The sequence below is a fragment of the Rhinopithecus roxellana genome, chromosome 9, assembly GCF_007565055.1.
Source record: "Rhinopithecus roxellana isolate Shanxi Qingling chromosome 9, ASM756505v1, whole genome shotgun sequence".
Classification (NCBI taxonomy): domain Eukaryota; kingdom Metazoa; phylum Chordata; class Mammalia; order Primates; family Cercopithecidae; genus Rhinopithecus; species Rhinopithecus roxellana.
This window is the reverse complement of record NC_044557.1, coordinates 65,552,833-65,577,452: the sequence shown is the minus strand read 5'-3', so window position 1 is coordinate 65,577,452 and position 24,620 is coordinate 65,552,833. Positions and strand designations below refer to the sequence as shown.

Below are 24,620 nucleotides of genomic sequence, written 5' to 3'. Positions count from 1 at the left end.
CTATAATGCTAATAGCACGTAATTTATATTTTAAGAAAGAATCCATCAGATCAGATGTATTCAGGCAGATAATAGATACAATTTTAATTTTGTCATCAGTTCAAGGGTTGATTAAGATAGAAGGATTGTTTCTAAACGTACCAAGATCTTTCCCAGAAATAGAAGCAGTCTCATGATATTTGGCATTGTTTTTACAAAATCATTTGTTACATATGAATTATAATTCCCATTTTGTGTTTTCTACCCAAGGCAAGTGACTTTACTGAAATTATAATACTCCTCAGGTGTACATTATGCATGCAGTAAGATTTATTAAAATAAACACAAATCAATGAGCTTTAGAATTGCTACATTAACTTGATTATTGACTCCTAAACCTTTTTCTGAGAGCTTTCCATTAAAATAAATGGGCCTACCTTTGATTCAGAAAGCAATTTGGGATTCAAAAAATTGTAATATCTGTGATTTGATACAATGTATTTATTTTCCTCTTTAAACAATTGTATTTTGCACTTTTAAGATGTTTCTCTTTAAAGACTAAGAACGCTACTTATATCCTGATAATTGAGGTTGAAAAAAAAATTCTTTTCCAAGAAATTGCACAGGATAAGCCTCTAAATCACAGGTACAAAGTATATATTAAGAAATAATCATTTTCACATGAGAACACATTTTTCTTTCACAAACAATATATAACTATATAAATGTGTTTTTGCCAGATTCTTCACTCTGTTCCTTTCTTGATTTTTAGAATTTCTACAGACAGCTTTCTCACATTTTACCTTTTTTCTTCCATTTTGATAGGATTGTATTTGTGTGCAGATGCAATGCCAAATTGAGACAGAAGATAGACTAAAAGTAGACAATATTAAAATGTGAAATCTCAGCTTTGGGCAACCATCTTTTTTTATACATGTATTCATCAAATAGTGATTTAATGTCTTCTTTCTGTGCTTGGCATCGTGCTGAGAGATGGGAATACAGGATGCAAGACAGACTACCTGCCTCAGGGAGCTTGCTATTTTGTTGAGGATATAAGAAATGCCTAGATTTCATAAAATGTACAATGATATAGCACTTTTAGGAAGTACTTTTTAAGAATGTTTATTTCATTTCTTCCTTTCTTCCTGATAAAATATTTATTTTCTCCTCTCAATTCTGCAGGTATGTATGTATACACACAGATGCACACTTGGTGGACTCACACACTCTACCATAGTTTCCCGTATTCTTTCAGTGCTCAATTTTTTGTTTGTTCTCCTTTCAGAGGCTTTGCTGCCTGCTGTGTGCTCTGCCTTCTGTGCTGTCCCTGCAGATCATCACACTGCCAGCTCCTTCTTCTCATTCAGAGTCATTCCAAGGTACTCTGCAGAAATATCCGCCTTGACCATTCCATGGAGAGCTGCCTTTTACCTCTTCTTCCTCCTCCTCTCAACCGCTTGGCCCATGACCAGTGGCAGAGTGTGTCAAATTTCTCTTTTCTCCTTTCTTCATAGCACATACAATTACTTGAATTTATCTTATTATTTATTTGCTTAGTGTTTAATTATCTGCTTGCTGCATGATGCTGACAAGTCCTTAAGAGGAGGGTACTTGTCTGCTTCAAGCTCACTGTATTCCCAGTACTAGGCCCATGGTAGACAGTCAACAAATATTTGTCCAACAACTTAAGAGAAGATAAATTATTTTTCTAAATACAACTATATCTATGTTCTTGCTTTCATAAGCAATACCTCCTAAGAGCAGAGATTAATATGAGTAGCTGAAGTCAATTTAGTATAGTGAAGTTAGCTGCTCTGACCAGATGTTATGTATCAACAATCATAAATTGAGCATCAACTATATATTAAGCATGAATATCTTCATCAATATCTATCTATCTATCTATCTATCTATCTATCTATCTATCTATCTATCCATCCATCCACACTATGAAGATGCTATATACAGAGGCCATGGGAAATACAGAAGTCTATCTATGGCAGGGCCCTGCCCTCAAGGGAAAGGTGGGGGTCCAACAGTATTCACTGTTGTGGAAGGTACGTAATTAGATATTAAATTGAACACTCCAGACTCTGTTTGCTTTAAGAAGAGAGAAGGCCAGGTGTGGTGGCTCATGCCTACAATCCCAGCACTTTGGAAGGCCAAGGCAGGTGGATCACCTGAGGTCAGCAGTTCAAGACTAGCCTGGCCAACATGGTGAAATGACATATCTACTAAAAATACAAAAATAAGCCGGGCATGGTGGTACATGCCTGTAATCCCAGCTACTGGGGAGGCTGAGGCAGGAGAATTGCTTGAACCTGGGAGGCAGAGGTTTTAGTGAGCTGAGATCCCACCATTGCACTCCAGCCTAGGTGACAGAGCGAGACTTTATCTCAAAAAAAAAGAAGAAGAAGAGAGCTCAACAAGGCAGCCAGGGAAGATTTCCTGTAGGAGTCTTGAGACAGGAGAAAGAGAGATGGAAGGGAAAAAAAGCTCATGCTGGCTCCGAAAAAATGTAGAGATCACCCTAATGGAAAAGGAAGGTTTATATCTGGAAAGTGAAGAAAGAACCTGAAAGGCGGGGAGTGGTGAGGAAAGAGGCAAATCAATCTGTTTTTATCACTGTGATCCAGTAATAAGCACTGAATGAGGCCAAGTGTGCATCTCTGAGGCCAAGGCAGATAGAGCTGTGGCCACAGCCTCCAACATCCAAGATACAGAGAGGACGGGGCATGAGGACTGAGAAAAGGTCATTGTGTTCAGTAGTGGAGAGCATCCATGCTACTTCCAGAGGCCAGACCAATGGAAGGGAGGAGAGGAAGGTGATTGCTGGGCAAGTGAGACAGGTCAAAGAGATGGAGAAGAAGCACCTCAGCTAAGGGAGGGATGGGAGCACTGGCAGTGGGCAGCTGGCCCAGCAGAAGTGCACTTCTGAGATGAAGGAGGCGTCCATACGAAAAGAGATGAGGTATGTAAGAGGCTGCAGAGAGGAGTGGCTGTGGGAGTCAAGAGCCTCAGAAGCAGGGGATAAAGGAGATCAACTCACAAGTGAAGTTTTATGAGAGGAAGAAAGAGCTTTCTCTGAAGCTGGAGGGTGAGAAGACATAACAGTGAGACAGCAAAAGAACTAACATAACTAACTCCATTTTTGTTTAAGGGGTCTTTACCCATTCCTACACATAGGCAAGGATGATTTCAGAGCACTGACGTAATATGTGAAAACAGCAGTCATGTAGCTTTTATAACTAATCCTGGGATGAAAGGGGAAGTATGTAAACAACTAACTATGTTTTGTGAAAGATTTTTAGGAGCATTGTGACCTGATCAAGGACAAGGAAGTTCCCAGGCTCCTCGGACACTCACTGCTGTCCAGATGTCTGCAGTTACTGGTTACCTCTTGATCTCAACCCCCTTCTTGTCCTCCTGCCCTTACTATTGAAAGAGCCTAAAGTTTGTACTGACCTATGATGGTACCTTAGAACATTAGCTCACCATCTTCTCGGTTATGTTCCTTTCTGAATAAACCTGCTTTTCCTTCCACCCACCCTTGTCTCTTGAGTCTGGCTTTCAAGTGGTGAGAAGCCAAACCTAGGTTTGATTATAATGAAAGTAAAGCAAAGCCAGAAAAAAATATCCTCCAAGAGGCTCAAAACAGTGTGCCTGGTGCAAAGCCCAGCACTACAGCCTCGGACTCATTGTCTGACCTTTCTGGGCCTCACTTTCTTCTTTCAAATAGGCATAACAATCCCTGCCTTGGTACTGTGACACTTAAATGAAATAATACTTTTAAACTGTAGAGTGTAATGAAAATCGAAAGAATTTTACTATCATCAACATTATCTCTCTCCTTTCAGACACCTCGTCTCTCAGCTGGTCCTGTTCTTGAACTCCAAGCTCTCACCCACACGGCAGAGTCAACAAAGTCCTCTCCATTTTACCTCTCTGAATGCTCCTTAGTGGCCTGGGTGGCCTGGGTGGCCTCCTTAGCATTCCCAGGGTCCCCCAGTTCAAGCCCTCCTTCCTGTAGGATTACTACTTCCTCCCTCTATTGCTACCTTCCAGCCGGATTCTCTCCCTGGGGATTTTGTGAAGCTAACTTCAAATGATCCAAAGGTAGATGAGTTCTGATTTGCATTAATGGAACAAACATTTAATTAAGAAACATTGATTTAAAAACATTAAATCTCTCTCCCCACAGCACTTTGGGAGGGGTTGAATCCCAGGTATTGCTGGGGAGAACACGGGGAAGTCACTCAGGCAGAAACCTTTACTGCTCTTCAAACACAACAGTTTCTCCCGCTCGGCTCTGTCATGAGCAGATCTTGCGAAGCAGGACATCGGGGTGAGGGAGACTTTTGACACTGCGTAATGAGAGATTGGGCTGCTTGGTGAAATAATGAGCTCCCAGGCAGAAGAACTTCAGTACAGGCGGAAAGATTCATTCACTTGACTTTTTCAGCATTTATTACGTGAAGCTTTTTCTGTTCATGTTTAATACTTAAAACTTGTTTTGAGTTGGTAATATCTGAATATGGTACAAAATCCAAAAGGCACAAAAGGGTAAACTGTGAAAATTACCTCCCTTCCTTGTTCCCCAGCCAATCAACAATTTCTTGAGTATCTTTCTAGAAACATGTTATGCAAATGTAAATACACATCATTTCCTATTTTACACAAGTGGTAGCATAAAACGCACACAGGTCTGCATCTTGCTTTTTTCACTTAACAATAAAGTCTGAAGATCGCTTTCTCTCTCTCTTTAAAAAAGCACGAAATGTGGAATGACAATTTCTTCAACATTAGATTGTTTCCAGTGTTTTCCTGTCATAAACAATGCTGCAATGAACTTCTTTCTACGTGGCTTTTGTTCACAGGTGCATGTATAAATTTACTTCTGAAACTGCTTTCTTCAAAGCAAGGGCAGCCTTCTCAGCAGCATCTTTATAACAGGCGTTTCCTAATTTAGTATGCATCAGAATCGCCAGGAGGCCTGGCTGAAGCACAGGTTACAGGGCCTCATCCCCAGAGTTTCTAATTCAGTGGGCCTGGGTTGGGAGATACAAATATTTGTGTTTCTAACAATCTCCCAAGTCAACACTGATGCTGCTTATTGAGGATCACAGTTTGAACAATCACTGCCTAAACCATTGGACTTTGGTGGCCCTCTCTTGTCCTCTTTGTCCTCCTTCTCCTTCCTTCCTTCCCCTTTCTTCTCCGCTCTTACTCACCACCCCTTCCTTCTCCAGCTCCTCTCCCTCTACATTTTCTAAAGTCCCATCCTTCACCCTGTTTTGCCCACCCTCCAATTCTCTCCACAGCAATCTCAACCTTTCTCATGACTTCTATCATCACCTCTTTACAACTAACACTAACTTGTCTCCTGAGTGTCACACTCTCCTGAGTGGTGCAGTGCCCTCTCTCCTTGTGCTTTCCAGGTTCTGCACCTTTGGACACTCCCTTGTTCCCCACCGCACACTCTTCTTCCAGCTTCCTTATGTCTAAGTCCACCTGATCCGGAAGACACACCCTACATGCCACATCCTTCCTTGTATCTTCCCGATCCCACAGAAAGAGGACCTCTCTACATGCTGAAGTACTTAGAACTAAGGTGTAGGGGTGTGTGTGTGTGTGTGTGTGTGTGTGTGAAAGACAGAGAGTGAGAGAGAAGAGATAAAGCAAATCTGGCAAAATATTAACAATGAGTCAATCTAGGTGAAGGGTAAGTGGTATCAAATGTATTACTCTTTCCATTTATCACTTGAAATTTTAAAACATAAAATGTAAAAAAATGAATAATGGAGCTGCCTCTCTCTTCAGACCTTTTCTTCTAGCACTTTATCTCCCGTAGAGTCACTGTCATTTACCTACCTTGTATTTCAATTATTTACATCTGCATCTCAGTTCCTAGCCTAGTCCAAACATTCTCTAAGTGCAGGGATGCGGCCTGGCTTGTGTTCAGGACCTCCACCGCCTGGCCCAGTGCCTGACGTGCAGTGAGTGTGCTGCTTCACAGGAATGATTATTCCCTTGTCAGAGGTGAAAGGAGATATTACTACTAGGTCTTTCCAAAACAAAAAGGTGCCATGGAAAAAGCACATGCTTCAGAACCAGACAGCCCAAGGTTAGAATTCCAGCTCTACCATGCACTAGCTGTGCAACCTCAGGTAAGCTAGTTAACTTTTCTGGGCTTCAAATTCCTCATTAGTTAAATGGAAATTGTTATTCACTTAAAAATATGAATATTGCATAATATATATGGAGTGCCTGGCAGAGTGCCTGGTATAGGGTAATCACTGAACAAATATTAGTCATTGTGTACACATGCACACACAATCATTTTATGAAATCTAAGTATGCAGTCTAATTCTCTGCACAATACAATAGTTCGTACATGTTAATTACAGAGTCCTAAGCAAAACTCAGTCCAGAAACCATCCTAACAAAGATCTAGCCATTGATACCTTTGATGAGATGCCTTCCAAAGATTATTCCTTTTATATATGAATTAACTCCAGCTTTATAGCTTTTCCTAACATCCATTACCTTATAAAACTGGAACAAAGGAATGGCTTTGTTTAAGTTCAGTACCAAAGACTCCAGCAAATGTTTACTTTTCTCTTGTAAGGCTTCCTTTACCCACACCACACCTCAGCAAACACATAAAAATGCCATTTGCCCTGCTTTGCAGTGTGCAATTCAATCTTTCAAGACCCCTCCTAGGAGTGTCCCCCAACCGTATTTTTACTCTTGAGACCAAGGGATATGTTTTGTAATATTCTGTAATTTTCCACAAGATTGCCTATTTAAAATCAGGCAAAACATTAATTTAGGCAAAAAATTGGTGTATAACTTTTTCTTGATCATTAACATCTACCAACCCCATATCATCCTAGACTGTCTTGTAAGCCGAAAAAGAACTCCTCAGTCAAAAGCACTGGGCTGCTGAGGGGTGCAGGCTGGGGAATAAGCAAGGTCATGAACCCACAGGGCACTCAGGAGTGTAGTCTCCTTCAGACAGTCCTTTGGTTTCCATTTTCATCCTGAAAAACAGTATTTACACATCTTCCCTTCTCCTTTGGTATCCAGCAATGGAGTTCAGCAGAACAAGAACGCTGTCCATTTAGGAACAGCCCTTTGGAAAGCATGATTCGTTAAGACTACCAAAACTTTAACTTTCAAAAGAGCTGGCTTGGCACACAATGGAGGCTCAATAAAAACTGATTAAGCAGTTTAGACCAAAAAGGAAGAGAGACAGAGGGAGGGAAAGGAGAAAAATAACACATTTGAGACAACTTAATGGATTTGCCATGATATGGTACTGAACACAAGCCGGACTTTCAATTAGTATAACCGTATTTTTCACCCAAAGAGACTGAATAATTTGCAGTATACAAGAAGTTAGAACACCTGTGTTTTCTCCAATTTATTCCTTTTTCATAAGCTATGGCCAAAGCCCTGCGGTTCTCACCATCTTATCTTTCAAGCTACTGAAATTGAGATAATGAGTACACAGAGCTGTTTTTCCTCTCTAATAGCAGCTGCTGGAGCAGAAAGCTAGGCTTGGCTTGCTCACCTTGAAAAGACAACACTGAGAGAGAAGGTGAGCAGAGGAAGTGAGAGGAGGAAGAGAGTTAGGTTTTCTATGGAGATAGTAAGTCAGCCTATATGATGGCTCTAGTCACATCTCACGACATGAAGCCAGTTAGTTCACTGTCATCAACATGACCCAGGCCACATCAGATGCACTTGTAAGTCCAGGGCAGCTGTCAGGCAGCACTGGGACATTTAAATCAACTTCATTTTCTCCCTTAAAAATTGATTTACAAATACAGATGAGAACATTTTACTTTCAACTTGCACTTTTAGTTTCCTCTCACCAGCCAGCTCATCTTAGCACATCCCTGTTTACCTCCCTGAGACAGGCTCTCAGTTCTTAGATGATATGTACTTGTTAGTATTAAAGCAAAATCCAACAGGAAGGCAATGGGGCAAAACTATTAATGCAAATAGGGCCCAGAGGAAATATCAATATGTCTCCTCACCTTGCATTTTCCCACAGTTTCAAAAACTACATGCACACCTCTTTTGTAAATCCAATGCATCTGAAGCATTCCAAAGAGACCCAAGATTAGAGGAATCTCTCTTTAAAAGGAATATTGGCTTATGCGTAAGTAGTCACTTCCAATTACCACCCTGGTACATGTGAGGATTTGTTTGTTGGATTTCTTAAGTTGCACATGTAGAGTGGAGGGTCACTGCATGCCTCCTGCAAGCTTTATCTTCTCTGATCATAACCCTCATTCTTGTTTTGGAAATTTTTTAGTGCTGTGCTTCCTGCATGGTTTTGCAAAAAAAAAAAAAAAAAAAGAGCAAGGAATTGCCTCCACTATTCATAACAGAAGAAATATACTAGAGAAAGGTGTACAGAGATCGTGTAAATGAATAAAAATGGAATTCAGGATACCAGGGAAAGGAGCTGGAGAGAGTTGGGGGAAATGAAGAATAAATGTGTAAAGGCACGGAGAAGAAAACACTGATATGTCTCAGCACTGTAATTGAAAACATGCACTGATCTTTGCAGAGGATCTCACTAGTGTTAGGCTAATCAGCATGCCAATGCTCCATTGAAGAGTGAAAGGAATTTTCACTCCCACATCAGTTCCGGTCAATATGTATGATATGGACAGGTGATGTACCAGGGTAACAGAAGACGTGGATAAGGAGAGCCCTATATGCTGGAAGTGCTGGACCAGCAGGCCCATTTTTGTGGGGAAGGAGAAAGTGTGGCATGAGGACAGGACACGTGGCGAAAGCAGGGTGGCCTGATTGAACTGCTTTGCTCAAGGAAATGGGGTTAGCCACTCATTTTCTTTCTTTCTGGATGCACACAGTTTGTCCCTTATAGATTGCTTGAAGAAGAAAAATCATAGCTTGCTTTGGCTTAAAACAAAAATCAAATTTCTCTCTATCAGGATAGTCAACAGCATGGGCTCTGGACTCATAGGGCCCTGAGTTCTAAATTCACTTTTTCCATTTGCCCAATCTTGCAGGGCCTGATATGTTGAGAGGTAATATTTAGTGGAATCAGAATCTAAGAGGCCCAAGAAGATTATCCATGATGTCTCTTAGGCTCTTTGCTCCCTTTCCCACCTCCATTGGGTTTCAGCCCTGCCCACCTCCAATCTCATTAGGAAAATTTATTAACAGAGATAAAAGCAGATGCCTTACTTTGTCCTTGGCCCTTTCCAAAACTGCAACAACTTCCTGTCTGGAAGGCCCTCCCCAATCCCAAAATGCAGGAAGAACATTCGCTGATGCTCTAACAAAGCAGAAGGCTAGACAAACCAATACCCCTAAGTCCTCTCCTGCAACTCAACACACAGCGGGAGCGGGAGCGGGATACACATCGCTCAGGAAAGTAATCACTCTGCTTCTGAAAACGGAGGCACTGGCCTAGAAGGCAGCAAAGAATAACCCTGGGAGATCAGAGTTTTATATTATTGAATTATAATAGACTTTTCTAAAAATCATAAAGATCGGAGACGGCTAGTAGTAGATTTATTTGTCAGCATGATTATTTAGTGTGATGGTGAGAGGTGACAACGTGCTAGCAGCCCTCGCTCCATCTTGGCACCTCCTCGGCCTCAGTGTCCACTCTGGCTTCGCTTGAGGAGCCGCGCGGGGTCCTCCAGCACTGCCGCACCGCGCTGGAATTCTCGCTGGGCCTCAGCCGCCTCCCCGATGGGCGCCACCCCATGCTCCACGGCGCCCGATCCCATCGACCACCGGATCCCATCAACCGCGCGATCCCATCAACCGCTGGATCCCATCGACCGCCCAAGAGCTGAGGAGTGTGGGCGTGAGGGGCAGGGGACTGGAGGGCAGCTCAGGCTGCAGCCCCCCTGCAGCATCCACTAGGCTAAGCCAGCTGGGCTCCTGAGTCAGGTGGGGACTTGGAGAACTTTTATGTCTAGCTAAAGGTTTGTAAATGCACCAATCAGCACTTTGTGTCTAGCTCAAGGTTTGTAAAGGCACCCATCAGTACCCTGTGTCTAGCTCAAGGTTTGTAAACACACCAATCACTGCTCTTTGCCTAGCTAATCTAGTGGGGACTTGCAGAACTTTTGTGTCTAGCTAAAGGATTGCAAATGCCCCAATCAGCACTCTGTGTCTAGCTCAAGGTTTGTAAACGTACCAATCAGCACCCTGTCAAAACGGACCAATCAGCTCTCTGTAAAGTGGGCCTATCAGTTCTCTGTAAAATGGACCAATTGGCATGACGTGGGTGGGGTCAGATAAGGAAATAAAAGCAGGCTGCCCAAGCTAGGGCTGGTAACTTGTTGGGGTTCTCTTCCGACTGTGGCACCTTTGTTCTTTTGCTCTTGGCAATAAATCTTGCAGCTGCTCACTCTTTGGGTCTGCACCGCCTTTATGAGCTATAACGCTCACTGGGAAGGTCCGCAGCTTCACGCCTGAAGCCAGTGAGACCAGGAAGCCACCGAGAGGCATGAACAACTCCAGACATGCTGCTTTTAAGAGCTGTAACATGGTGGAGGTCTGTAGCTTCACTCCTGAAGCCAGCGAGACCACTAACCCACCAAAAGGAAGAAACTCTGGACGCATCTGAACACCTGAAGGAACAAATTTCAAACACACCATCTTTAAGAACTGTAACACTCACCGTGAGAGTCCACGGCTTCATTCTTGAAGTCAGCGAGACCAAGAACCCATCAATTCCAGACACAATGGTAGTGAACATTTTCACTGAATCCTGAACTAAGGTCATTCTAAAAGGTTTGGAGGCAGAGCAATTTAAAAAATATTCATGGAAAGAAAGCTTTTTTAAATCTTAGTATTATAAACCAAGGAAGGGTGAAGCATAGAGACGTGGAGGAATTGTTACAGTGTTCCAGTGAAAAAATCCGAAAAGGAAACATGTTCCTGAAAGTGCAAACCACTAAACCACTAAGCCTCTTTAATGCTCAAGTAATTCTTCTCTGTGGTCACATGAGGGAGGTCTTTGTAGCGCACCAAGATTGGTTTAATCTTAAAATCATTGTGAACAGAGAAAACAGCCCTGGACAAAAATAAGGGGCCCAGTTTCAAGACTCCTTAGAAATCTAGGAGAAAAGGAAGTCTGTAATTAGGGTTTGCTGCACTCTGCTCTGGGGGTGATGTCATCACTTGGAAAAGGCAGTGCTCGGTGCCAGGAATCTAAGCTCACAGCCCTTTAATAACTCACTAGGATCTGGCGTGGGAATTCCTCATCTTAGGGATTAGTGACCAACAAATCTACTTCTTAGGTGCCAGTGTTTGTGTAAGGAGAGAATGAAAATTTAAAAATTCTTGTAAATGGGAGTCATGTGAAAGAATATGACACAGAAGTCCTCCCATTGGGATGATATGGATGGGATCTTAATCTACACACACACATATGTGCACACACACACACTTCCCATTGTTTTATGGCTTTTTTTTTTTTTTTTTTTTTTGCCAAAAAAAAAAAACGGGGGAAGTAAAAAGCCAGTTACTTGGGTGCCAGGGCTAGAATCTGGTTGTTTGAACCCCTTTTCAGTGCTTTCTGCTGCCACACACTGGGCCCTGACCGCCATCAATTTCCAAGCAGTGACAGTGTGGACACTCAGAACCTTGTCCACCTAGATATCAGCAGCCCACGGACACCTGTTCACATTACACAGGCTTCCAGACTGCAGAGACCCTGAGGACAAAAGCCGATCCTGTTGGAGACTATTTCTGCTGCAAAGACTCTGTGTCACAACCAGCAAAACGGATTCTGGGTTGAAGAACTCTGCAATAGTCTTGCGAGAATCCACCTGCAACGGACACTGCAAATCTGGAATTAATCCCCAAACCTTGTTTTAACTAATAGCTTTAACACCTTCCCTGGGAAAACGTTTTCCTATAATTTAATTTAATTTAATGATTAGAGTTTCGTGTCTTTCCTTTTTTTCTGTTCATGCTAAATGAGAGGTAGAAATAAAATGTAAGTCAGCAATGAAAGAAAATGTATGCCTTGGAAAAATCCATAAGCCTTATCATCAGGTCTTGATTATAGATCTGTGGCAAGAATACCAAATACTGGATTGGTTTTTGGTTTTTGTTTTTTAAATAAATGGATCAAAACCTAAATATCCAAATAAAAACTATCCTTTAACATAATCATCTTGGGAAGACATACAGGTTTCTCCAATGATGCTGCCAAGGCTTTAAAGCATATTTAGAAGGTCTCCTCTGATATGGCCGGCTCCAAAGATGATATATAAAACTTGGTGCCAAAAAAACCTCATCCTTAATCCTCAGGTGGTATTATCCAGCTTGTTGATATGTATTCACATTTGGATCGAGGTGGTTTCTGGTGTTTTGTTTTTTTTTTTAACACCTTGAAAGACCAAGATTTACCACTGTTGTGAGCATTCAGAAGAATGTCACAGATTCCCCCTTCAGCAGTGGGGACACAAATCAGTGCCTGGCCTGCTGCAGCTGCAGCACTATGAGGACCAGGCCAAAGGAGCTAGGGAGCCAGGGAATGCTGGTGGCCTTGCTTGCCCCGTTCCTCTGAGCTCCGGGCAGAAAGACTGAACCTACCTATGGCTTCAACCTGCATTGTGTCACTACCCTCCTAAATGCTGAAAGGCAGTGAAGAGATAAACTGCATATCAGTTGCCTGGGGGGCATAGTTGGGCATGAAAACTCAAATGTTCACCAGGGCTAGGCAGGGAAAATTCCAGAATGGAGAATGCTAGAGAAAGCCATAAAGAGCCCAGTACGTTATTAGAGTCACTCATCACCTTGCAAACACTAGGGCTTAATGGTTGCCAGAATCTTTAATTATGCAAGAGGCTTAAAAACCTGGATTTTTAAAAATAATAATCTTCTGATTATTTAATGTGGGCCAAAAAAAGTTAAAATTTTAAATAGAAGTACAAAAATGCATAACACACACATACATATATGCATTCTGTGGACCATCTAAAGGCTGCAGGCCACAAGTTTGTGTCCTCTGGCCATACAAACTAAAATATCATGTGATACTGAAAGGGCCTGCTGCCCTGAAGCCTGGGAAAGATTTCTGTGCAGACGTTACTAATGGGAAGTTGAAAGCAAATGCAACTACTCGTGACAGATAGGTCCACAACACGAAGATCACAGACACTTCCACTGTGAGAGGGATGCCTTTTACTTCTTGCTTTGTTGAAAACCTTTTTTTCAACAATCATGCAATTTTGCCTTTTGTAGTCCGCTTGTTATAAAATCAATGATATTTTAGAGAAATTCCTTAGGCTCCGCAGATTTAAAAAATCCTCTCAGCCTTTCTAATGAAGTAGATTTAACTTTTATGGTTTCTCTTTAAAAGCTCTTCAGTAACTAACACAGGAGCAGGAAACCAAACACCTCATGTTCTCACTCATAAGTGGGAGATGAACAATAAGAACACATGGACACGGAGGCGGAACATCACATCACCAGGGCCTGTGGAGGGGTGGGGGTCTAGGGGAGGGAGAGCCTTAGGACAAATACCTAATGCATGCAGGGCTTTTACCTCTTGCTTTGTTGAAAACCTAGATGATGGGTTGATAGGGCCAGCAAACCATCATGGTACACGTATATCTATGCAACAAACCTACATGTTCTGCACTTGTATCCAGGGACTTAAAGTAAAATAAAACATTAAAAGCCCTTCACTAGTCTGGAGAAAAATATTTGGAACTTTTTTCATTACTTATTGATTAACCCAAACCTCAAACAATTGCTGCCACCAAGTGATAGTCACTTAAAATATTATTAATGAAGCTAAACAAATTTTGCAACATAAAACAATGCAATATAAAATATCCTCCACTGTCTTTTTTCAAAGCATATGTGAGCTTAAACTTGTCTGCTCTGAGCAACATGGTTCATACACATGCATACTGACATGTACACCCACATGCACAGGCACACACATTTAGACAAGGAAAGTAAGCTCCTGCTTATGGTGAATGAGTGGTCGGAATGAACTGGGCTGGAAGCTCAACTCAACTCCACATTAACTATCTCATTGGTTTACTACAGAGCCTGAAGCTTCCATCATTAAACTGTCCCTTCTAGGTTAGGCATTTCTATAAAAGGTTCCTATTGAAGCAGAACAGTTAAAACATTCACCCACTAGCACTCATTATCACAGATTGCGTGATAATGAAAATTATGGTAATGATTACAGCTCATAGTTATAGCTTGCCTTAACATTTGTTTTGTTGTTGTTGTTGTTGTTGTTGGTGGTGGTGGTGGTGGTGGTATGTGTGTTTAAGACAGGGTCTTGCTCTGTTACTGAGGCTAGAGTACAGCAGCATGATCATGGTTCATTGCAGCCTTTGCTGCCTGGGCTTGAGCAATCCTCCCACCTCTGCCTCCTGAGTAGCTAGGACTTCAGGTGCATGCCACCCTGCCCAGCTAATTTTTATTTTTTATTTTGTAGACATGGGGTCTCCCTACTTTACCCAGGTTACTCTTGAACTTCTGGCCTCAAGGATCCTCCCACATTGGCCTCCCAAAGCGCTGGGATTACAGGCATCAGCCACCAGGCCTGGTCCTTTAACACTGATAAGACACTTCCAGCTACATGACCCCATTTTCTTTCCAGGGACTCTGACATAGGCCCTGCCTCTCCCTGGTCACACTGTTGCTCAGTTACTGTTTCCCAGGCCTCCCTCCCCAGAGCACTGGATCATCCATCATGCTTTATGCCCTCAGCATGATGCTGGCTATAGCAGAGACATTTGGAAATCTGTGTGTTTGTCTGCATGTCAGAACCGAGGCCCAGAGAGGTCAGATAACTTGCTCAGGATGGCTCAGTGGCCATCCTAGTCCTGTGCCATTACACAGACTGCCTCTTACTGATCAGGTCCGGCAGTCTAGCCTCTGAGAGAAGAGGGAACCATGAGAAAGGGCAAGCATTGGCTGGAATAAGGAGGCACTAGGCAGGAATGTGGGAAAGGTACAGATAGCCCTGAGCACAGGAGCACAGTGTTCTCAGGAGAGGGGAGGGGCAGGGAGAATGGGCCTCGGGTAGCCGAGGAGATTAACAAAGTGCCAAAAGCACATGGCTTGGGCAGGAAACTTTAAATGAAGGAGGAGTGGACCTTAGAGACACATTTGCCTACAGTTCTGTGTGGGACCAATCTCGCACCCCACGGCAAGGTCTGCTTCCTTTCTGGGAGGCACTGAGACTGAGCCACAGAAACTTCTCCAGGCTGTACGGGCACTCGATCACCATTTGCCCATTTAGGCTGCCTTTCTCAGGCCTATTCTACATTGTTTTATACTTGAATGAAATGAGACACTGGGCAATTCTTCTTCTGTAGCCGTGCCTGCAAACTCCCAACCCATTTCCTTTCTCACCCAGCCTTCCCCCTGCTCTCAGACAATAAAGCATTGACCAGAGCAGTGTACATTGACCTTTTCATTTGCTTGAAGACAAACTCTTCTAACACCCTCCTAGATGGTCCAGAACTAAACCAAAAAACAAGCTTAGGTTTCATCTGGCACCTTCCCATGAGTGCAAAATAAGAATCAAGGATCAGAAGCGAAGGAACACAGAAAGGAGGGTGGGCATAGCAGAACGGTTTGGGGTTTTCATAAAATCAAAGAGACTCGTGGCCATTTGGATAAAAGCCTTCTTTTATCCAAACTGGTGCAATAGTGGACGTCTCTTCTCAGGGCTCACATCACCACAGATTTTGCCTTTGTACTTCTTAAACCATGTGGGCACCACGAAAAACAGAAAAAGGTTAGTTAAGCAGCCAACATTAAACAAGTGGCTGAAGGTCGCACTGGTGGCCACACCTCTGTCAGTAGAGCTCAGGGACCTGCAGCCTGCTTCCTGTATTCCATCCTTCAACCAGCTTAAGCCTGGAAGGGCTATGGGGTCAGCGGTCTGCCCAGAAGCTTACCTACGAACACATCAGCTCTGAGCTCCTCCCTGTGTCTGGAGGAGGCTGCACGGAGAGGCCGTTGGGGAAATCTGCACTGCAGAGAGAAAAGGTTTCCTGGCCTCATCTTCCCAGCTCCAAGTGCTAAAATGAAGCCTGGGGCCTGAAGGATTTGGGTGGGACATGCAACTTGGCTCATTACATTCTACAGGAAGCCACAGAGGAGCACGCTCCCTTTTCTCCCTTACCCTCCACAAAGGCAAAAGATGAAAGGTTCATTTTCTTTTCAATAGGAGGCTACCGATAGAGGCTTTTAAAAAAGAATAAACTGCAGAGGATGGGCACGTTATTAGGAGGTATGAACAATGAATCAATGCTATTTTGTCACTCACCTTCGCCTCTTCATTCACGTCCCAGGTAAAGGAAACAGCATTATATGCAATCTCTTCGATGTTTCCAATCGTATTAAAGCTCTCCTTGTAATCAGCTGTAACATTTAAAAAAAAGAAGCTTTTAAAGCAGTAAGAGTGACTCAGTGACATGTACTGAACCATCATTTTCCAATGGGTAAATTTAAACTTTGCTTATTTTTCTAGCTATCTCCATGCTAACAGTTAAGGATTGGTGCTCACTTATGTTCTTTTACTAATACTTACTCTGTAAGAATGTAAGCATGTTCCTCTATTAAAAGAGTAAAACTAAGCAAACCAATGTTCTTAGCTAATTTGTTCATTAATTTCATGTTTTACTAGTTTTATAAAATTATTAAGGTTTTCTCTTTTCTCCCAAGCCCCATGTCACCTACCCACACTCCCTCCTGCTCACTTTTCTGCCACTTAATTTTGCTAGAAGTACCAGGGTACTCCACACAGAATTTTTGGTAGAACAGAATATTCTGTTCATCAGCCAGGCAGTGTCATCAGGACTTTAGTTTAAAAAAAAAAAAAAAAAAAAAAAAAAATTCAGGAGACCACAGTAAAGTTTTTTTAAAATTTCTTTTTGGGGCCGGGTGTGGTGGCTCACATCTGTAATCCCAGAACTTTGGGAGGCCGAGGTGGGAGGATCACCTGAGGTCAGGAGTTTGAGACCAGCCTGGCTAACATGGTGAAACCCTGTCTCTACTAAAAATACAAAAATTAGCCGGGCATGGTGGCACATGCCTGTAATCCTAGCTACTTAGGAGGCTGAGGCACAAGAATCGCTTGATTCTCGTGCCTGGAAGGCGGGGGTTGCAGTGAGCCAAGATCGTGCCACTGCACTCCAGCCTGGGTGACAGAGTGAGACTCCATCTCAAAAAAAATTCTTTTTGGACTTAGCTATGGAGAGTTGAGTTAATCATACTTAGTTCACTGTCAACATTGGTCTATTCAAGGCCCTCTCTTATTTTACGACTTTATTTGGTTACTATATATTTCTTTTTCTTCCTATTATCCTTCCCACCAATGCAATAGCTATAAATGTGTTAATATATATTCTTGTGGAATATATTGGTTTGATTTGCCTGTGTACATAGCTTTAATTATCATAAATTCTGTTGTTCTATGACTAAAGTTGCCAGATTGGGCAAATATTTGGGATATACTTATCTTCAAAATGTATTCATTATTTATAAGAAATTCAAATTTAACTGGCACCCTGTATTTTATCTGGCAATCCACACTATAGACCTTTTCAGATCTAACCTTACTGCTAGTTGCATGCCTGTTTCTAACTGTGGCTGCAGGGACTGTCGATCACAGTTTACTTATCCCCCATCCCAGAGATGGACCCTTCAGTTGTCTCTGCTCTCTGGTACAGACAACTCTGTGATAAAAATTCATATTCCTGGGAGCTGAACTGATGGCTGATCACATAAAAAGCTCCTAAATGTGCTCTTCAGGACAGCCCTCCAGACTCAGTCTCCAGGATGGATGAGCCAGTGCAGCCTCCCACCAGAACTCTATTTCCCTCTTTCTCCCTACTTTCTTGCCAATCTGATGAGCACAAGGCAGCATTCCACTGACAATATATTCACACTTCTTCTACCGCTTTTAAGTTCAAGTATCTCTTCTCACACAGGATAGCCAACCAGGTGTCTCCTTACGGAGACTGCTTACTAATGTCCTTTGCCGTGCTTCTGTGGTTTCCCCCATGGAAATTTTAAAGCCAAACTACATGTTTACATTTTAAATAAAGCACACACTTCAACATAAAAGCATGTGTGGCCACCACAGGAGAGTCAGAGATCATGAACAAATAAGAAAAATATTTAAAAGCAACCACAATCTTCTCGTCCACAAATAACCAACTATAAACAGATCTGTGGTACACTTTATCCTTCCTATCTTTCTCTCTGCTTCCCTTTCTCAAAAATATGTAAATATATTATACAATACTATAACAGTTATTTCTTAATGTACTTATTTTTGCCTAACACATCATCAGTATCTTCCCATGTCAATAAACTGGTGTAAAATTACTTTTAATGGCCAAATACCACTAAATTGAATTATGTGCCATGACTTTATTTTGCTTGTCTCGGCCAGATGATGTCCAATACTTTTCTATTTCAAATAATGTTTTATTTAATTATCTTTACAGCTAAAAATGCATATATGCTTAATTGTATTTCATTAATATATATTCTTAGAAGTGAAAATAGCAGGTCAAAGGAAAAAAAAGTAAGGCTTTTAATTCATGTTGTCGAAGTGTTCCTGCAAAAGCTGAAACAGTTGATGTTCACAGCAACAGCACACGTGTTGTTGTTTCCTCAAAATATTTCTTTCCAAATTGATATGCAAAACATGGTGACTCATTAATTTAATTTGTAATTTATTGATTGCAAAAGAGGTTGAACCATCTTTCATTTTGTTTTTGACTCTCTGTCTTTATTTTTTTCTCTGTTTTATTTATTTATTTATTTTTATTTATTTATTTTTGAGACAGAGTCTCACTCTGTCACCCAGGCTGGAGTGCAGTGGTGCGATCTCGGCTCACTGCAAGAGCTGCCTCCCGGGTTCAAGCGATTCTCCTGCCTCAGCCTCCCGAGTGGCTGGGAGTACAGGCACCTGCCACCACGCCTGGCTACTTTTTTGTATTTTTAGTAGAGACGGGGTTTCACCGTGTTAGCCAGGATGACCTCGATCTCCTGACCTCGTGATCCACCCGCCTCGGCCTCCCAAAGTGCTGGGATTACAGGCGTGAGCCATGGCACGCGGCCCTTCTCTTTGTTTTAAAAATGTATTTATTTATTGCAACACTTCCTGTTCTGTCCTCTGTGCATTTTTTCCTTAGGGTATTCAGTTTTCTTACCGATTTTGAAATAAATAGTTAAAGCTAAAAGAGAAAACAAAAAGCAAAGAAAAACAATTTTATATCTTTCAAATTTAGAACAAGGTTATACGACTATACTTGGGATGATTTTAAATATAAACCTGTGCTTCCAGCAGGCCAGCCAAACTCTTAAAATTTTGAAAAGAAAAGAAGACCATTGAATTCAGATCAACTGAAGTCCTTGATTCTTTATAGCTAATTATTCTAAAAGACAGTCTCGCAACTTTGAAGTTTTAAATACACATTTAAAAATAAGCAGCTTTTAGGTGAATTATAAAAAAGAAAGCAAATGTTGTATCTAGAAATAAAGACAAACCAAGAAAATTTGGTCAAACATGTATCCTAGCTCTCGAGTTACAACATTATAAGGTTTTATTTCCCATAGCGTCTCCACATAAAAAATGTCTTCCATAAAAAGCGTATTAGCTCAAATAAGGAAAGAATTTCAAAAACAAATGCGATATAGACACAAATAAAATACTCTAATCTTGTTCAAGGTCCCTGTCAGTTTCTATCACCTTCACTTAATCAACAAATGTATTGAGGAAATATTTACTATGAGCCCTCTATGTGCCAGGCAGTGTCATCATGCTTGAGAAACAGCAAGAAACAAAACTAGGTCCCTGATCTTTTGGCTCTTTCAGTCTCAGAGACAGAATATAAAAAAGTACATAGATAAATAAATGAACAAGACGATTATCCTTAATCTGTTTTTTATGCCCAAAGCAAAAGGATAGTAAGACTACTTTTTATTGGGTGGTTCCATTACCTTGTATATGTCCTTCATGGCATGTACAAGTATTTTATTTATTAGTTTACTATTTATCACCAGCATTTCTCATTAATTGTATATGTTATATGAGGGCAAGGAACTTATCTTAAATACGGCTGCTTTCTCAGTGCTTAATATCATACTTATAGGATGTGCTCCATAAGTTTGTTCAGTGAACAAATGGACGGATCCTTAGGCATTCTAAACAAGAAAGATAACTAAGAGACTAATGTCATGTACTCCTCTCCAGCCTTATACCATACAAGAAATGTCTGCTCATCTCTACCCTTTGTGTTCAGTCTCTACAGGTGGTACAATAGCTTTGCTCCCACTTCATGACCGTCAAAGTCTTCCAAGAGACTAAACAGCTGATGCAAACCGATGTGACTTCGTCCACATGCATAGTTGTCCGACAAATAAAATGCTAATAGTTGTGCCTCCGGTTTCTGAAAGCTGGGTGAATGTCCTTTGGTGAGTGTTGTATGCTTAAGAGTTTATGGCCCACGGTAGGAATGGAAACTCAGTGACCTGGTGCTGAGCCTTCCTCAACTTATTTTCTCAAGAAAGTTTCTCAAACCCAAATGTTGTCAATATTGACAGCTACAGTCAGGAAAAGGCATAGTCATGAGCTGCTGTGCCGGTTTCCTTGAGCTGTCATCACTAATTACCATAAACGTGGTGGCTTTGAACAACAGGAATATTTCTGCTCACAGTTCCAGAGGCCAGGAGTTTGAAATCAAGCTGTGCCATGCCAGCAGTGTGTCACTCCAATCTCTGCTTCTGTCTTCACATGGCCTTCTCATCTGTGTCTCTGCATCTGTTCCCCATTCTCTCTCTCTCTCTCTTTATTTTATTTATTTATTTATTTTGATACAGACTCTTGCTTTTATTGCCCAGGCTGGAATGCAATGGCTCATTGCAGTCTCTGCCTCCCGGGTTCAAGTGATTCTTCTGCTTCAGCCTCCCCAGCAGCTGGGATTACAGGCACCTGCCACCATGCCTGGCTAATTTTTTTTGACATTTTTAGTAGAGATGAGGTTTCACCATGTTGGCCAGGCTGGTCTTGAACTCCTGACCTCAGGTGATCCACCTGCCTCAGTCTCCCAAAGTACTGGGATTACAGGTGTGAGCCACCGTGCCCGAACTGTTCCCCCTTCTCTTCTAAGGATTTGTCATTGGATGTAGGGCCCACCTTAATCCAGAGTGATCTCATCTTGAGATCCTTAATCACAATCTGCAAGCATCTTTTTCCCAAATAAGGTCATATTTTCAGGTTCTGGGAGTTAGTACGAGGACATATCATTTTCGAGGGTCCCTCTCAACCTCCTACATCTGGGATTCCTTCCTGTGATTAGAACTCATGTGACCTGAGTGAATGGCTTCTTTTTGCAATGATAGTTACCATAGCTAAAAAATAATCATCCCTCTTTAAACGAATTATAAAACACATCATCGTGAACATATTGAATTTCAAATGGACTTTTTTTTTACCCTAAAGAAAGTGACAAGGCAACATAAAAACTACAGATTTTAAATACTAGTTTGTAAACACAATACTAACATCTACCTCGCGAGGATAAGTGAAAAAACAGGAAAATGACTTAATATTTTCCAAAACAGGCAAGATGCAACAATATTATTATTGATTGAAACAGGTTTTAGAAAATTATGCTGGCTGGGCGTGGTGGCTCACTCTTATAATCCTAACACTTTGGGAGGCTGAGACAGGCAGATCACCTGAGGTCAGGAGTTCAAGACCAGCCTGGCCAACATGGTGAAACCCCATCTCTACTAAAATACAAAAATTAGCCAGGCGTGGTGATGGGTGCCTGTAATCCCAGCTACTCTAAAGGCTGAGGCAGGAGAATCACTGGAACCCGGGAGGCGCAGGTTGCAGTGAGCTGAGGTCACGCCATTGCACTCCAGCTTGGGCAACAGAGACTCCATCTCAACAACAACAACAACAAAAAGAATAAAACCATGGGGAGAAAAAAATGGGAGTCTTTCTAATAAAATAAGAGTGAACTTGATCTCATTGTTAATGTCATATGCTGCCAGTGATACAGCCACAATGTTTAGGGTCCTCTCTAAGGCTGTGTGTGTCCTTGGAATCTCAGAGTGAAGTGTATGGGAACACACGGAAATTCTCTAGGGACCTGCTAGGATCCTCCCAAAGCAGAACAAGTGTTTCCAAATTCCCATGGCTGACAGGCTTGAGTGGATATTCTATAACGGTGTTTCTCAAATGTTGCAGGGCACCTGAATTACCTGGAGGGCTTTGGTAAAATGCAGATTCTCTGTCCACTCTCAGAGATTCCAATTCCATAGGTCTAGAATGTGGCCAAGAATTTGCATTTCTAGCAAGCTCTCAGGTAGAGCTGATGTGGCTGGTCTGGGGACCACACTTAATACTGTTCTATGGAAAATGGAAATACCAAAATAATTAAAAGGAGCAATTTCATTATTGGATTATTTTGGTGCATTTGGTTCATTCCACACAGTATTAGAAAGTGCTATATTTGGCCAGGCATGGTGGCTCGCGCCTGTAATCCCAGCAACTTGGGAGGCCAAGGCGGGCGGATTACGAGGTCAGGAGTTTGAGACCAGCCTGACCAACGTGGTGAAACCCTGTCTCTGCTGAAAATACAAAAATTAGCCAGGTGCGGTGGTGCGCACCTGTAATCCCAGTTACTCAGGAGGCTGAGGCAGGAGAATTGCTTGAACCCGGGAGACAGAGGCTGCAGTGAGCCTAGATTGTGCCATTGTACTCCAGCCTGGTGACAGAGCAAGACTCTGTCTCAAAAAAAAACAAACAAAAAAAGTGCTATATCTGTCATTAAGGTCCTATGTCAACTATCAATGAAGTCCATGTGAGAGTTCCTCTTCGCTTCTCAGATTTCCCTTCTTAGGAGGACTAAATATCAATATGGGAGGACAGGCAGTTACCTGCACAGTAAGATTCAAGCACCACCTGCTTCAGGATGTCTTCTTATTCTTATGCCTGGAAGCTCATCCTAAAACACTCCATCCTTTGGATAAAGACACTGTCATCTCCTGGCATTAAAATGCAAATGCTCTTAGGATAATACCTGTCACAGAGAACTTACAAGCTCGTGCCAAGCCTATGTGAAGCTTTTATCACCTCTGCTAATCCTGGCAACCACTCTATGAAGCAGGAATCAGCATCTTCCTCCCACAGAGAAGTGAAGCTGTTTGTGGAAAATAATGTAGCTGGTAACAAGCCAAGCTGAGATTTGAATCCGGGTCTGCTTGATGCCAAAGGCCACATTTTTAACCACTGCCCATATTCGTCTTGCAAATTCAACAATACATTGTCAGCAGATATTGGGATCACAGTATGTCCTACAATGGCTACTAGTTTGTTGGGAAGCACTAAAGGAGTGTAAGCTTGATGAGGCAAAGAGACTGGACATTTTGGGATCATTGCAAATTCCTTGACAAGGACAAGGTTGGGGTGCTTCAGTAGAGAGGAGACAAACAAGAAAGTATCTCCATATACTGCAAGCACTGTGAAGACTGAAAGAAAAATTCCAAAGTTAGCCTTTCTAAGAAAACAAGAAGTGTCTGTGTTGGGGAAATGATGATAAACTTTGCAGTGCTTCAGCAAAGGGCTGCTGAGGATGTGTGAAAGTGCAATGCTTTGTGTTTGTGTTTCTGGCAAGTTATATTTGGCACAGAAATTCTGGGATCCAATTCTAGTTGAATTGTTATGGTGAATCTTTTTGTTATCTTTTCTATTTTTTATCTTTTGCATATAATCACTGGCCTGTTAATAGGTTTTTAAATTCAGACTTCTGGAGGCTGAGCTTTCTTCAGACTGATCGTAGGTGCAAGTGTGATTCTGGAAATCCCGTCAAAGGCAGTGTTAATTCCTCCACCTTAATTAAGCTTCACACGCTGGGTAAATTATAACTACCCCTTCTAATTATTTTTGTATATATTGTTGGAGATTAAAAGGAGTGGCATAATTAATATAAAGATTGCTTCTCTTCTGAAAGGTGCGGATTCTGTCTGGACTAGTGAAATAATGAAGCTGGAATGCTGAAAATGGCTCTGGGCACGATTGCTGACTCAAGGTACATATACCACGGCCTAATAAGATGCTTTTAACGAAAGCTGAGAGCTCGACATAGTTTATATATTTGGGGTCCTGATGCTTATAAGTCTATTTACAGGGTGGCATTCGAGGCATAAAGAGAAAGGACATGGTGGTGGAGACACAGACCTGAATTTAATTTTCCATCCTTCTTCCCACCAAGCCCTGAGACCTCCGGTGAGTTAACTCAACTTCTCTGAACTTGAAATTTCCTCCTCTACAAAATAGAGACAATAGCTAAGAGAACTGGGCCCTGCTAGTCTTACAGTGGAAGGTGGGACCAATACTGGTCTCCACTTTGCACCTCCCACCTGTCCTCAAACATCCACTTCTCCCTGTCTGCAGTGTCCAATAGGATCGGCTCAAACTCAGGAAACAGGAGAGGGTCATTCCAGGAGCATTTGCTCTGACTTGAAACAGGCAGAATAAATGAACCCTAGTCTAAATAGATTCTGAGATTTTTTTTTCTGTTTTCAAAATCAAAGCAGTGGCTTCTTAAAACCTG

The 24,620-nt window shown here is 41.9% G+C and overlaps 1 protein-coding gene across 4 annotated transcripts in view; it reads right to left on the bottom strand.

The window, feature by feature from the left end:
* Positions 1-24,620, bottom strand: part of GRHL2 (grainyhead like transcription factor 2) — a 191,880-nt gene that overhangs the window by 57,916 nt on the left and 109,344 nt on the right. For all 4 annotated transcript variants that reach the window (XM_010374178.2, XM_030937320.1, XM_030937322.1 and 1 more), the window contains exon 8: positions 16,307-16,401. In XM_010374178.2, coding sequence (XP_010372480.1) covers positions 16,307-16,401 — 95 coding nt within the window. The remainder of the gene's footprint in view (positions 1-16,306; positions 16,402-24,620) is intronic.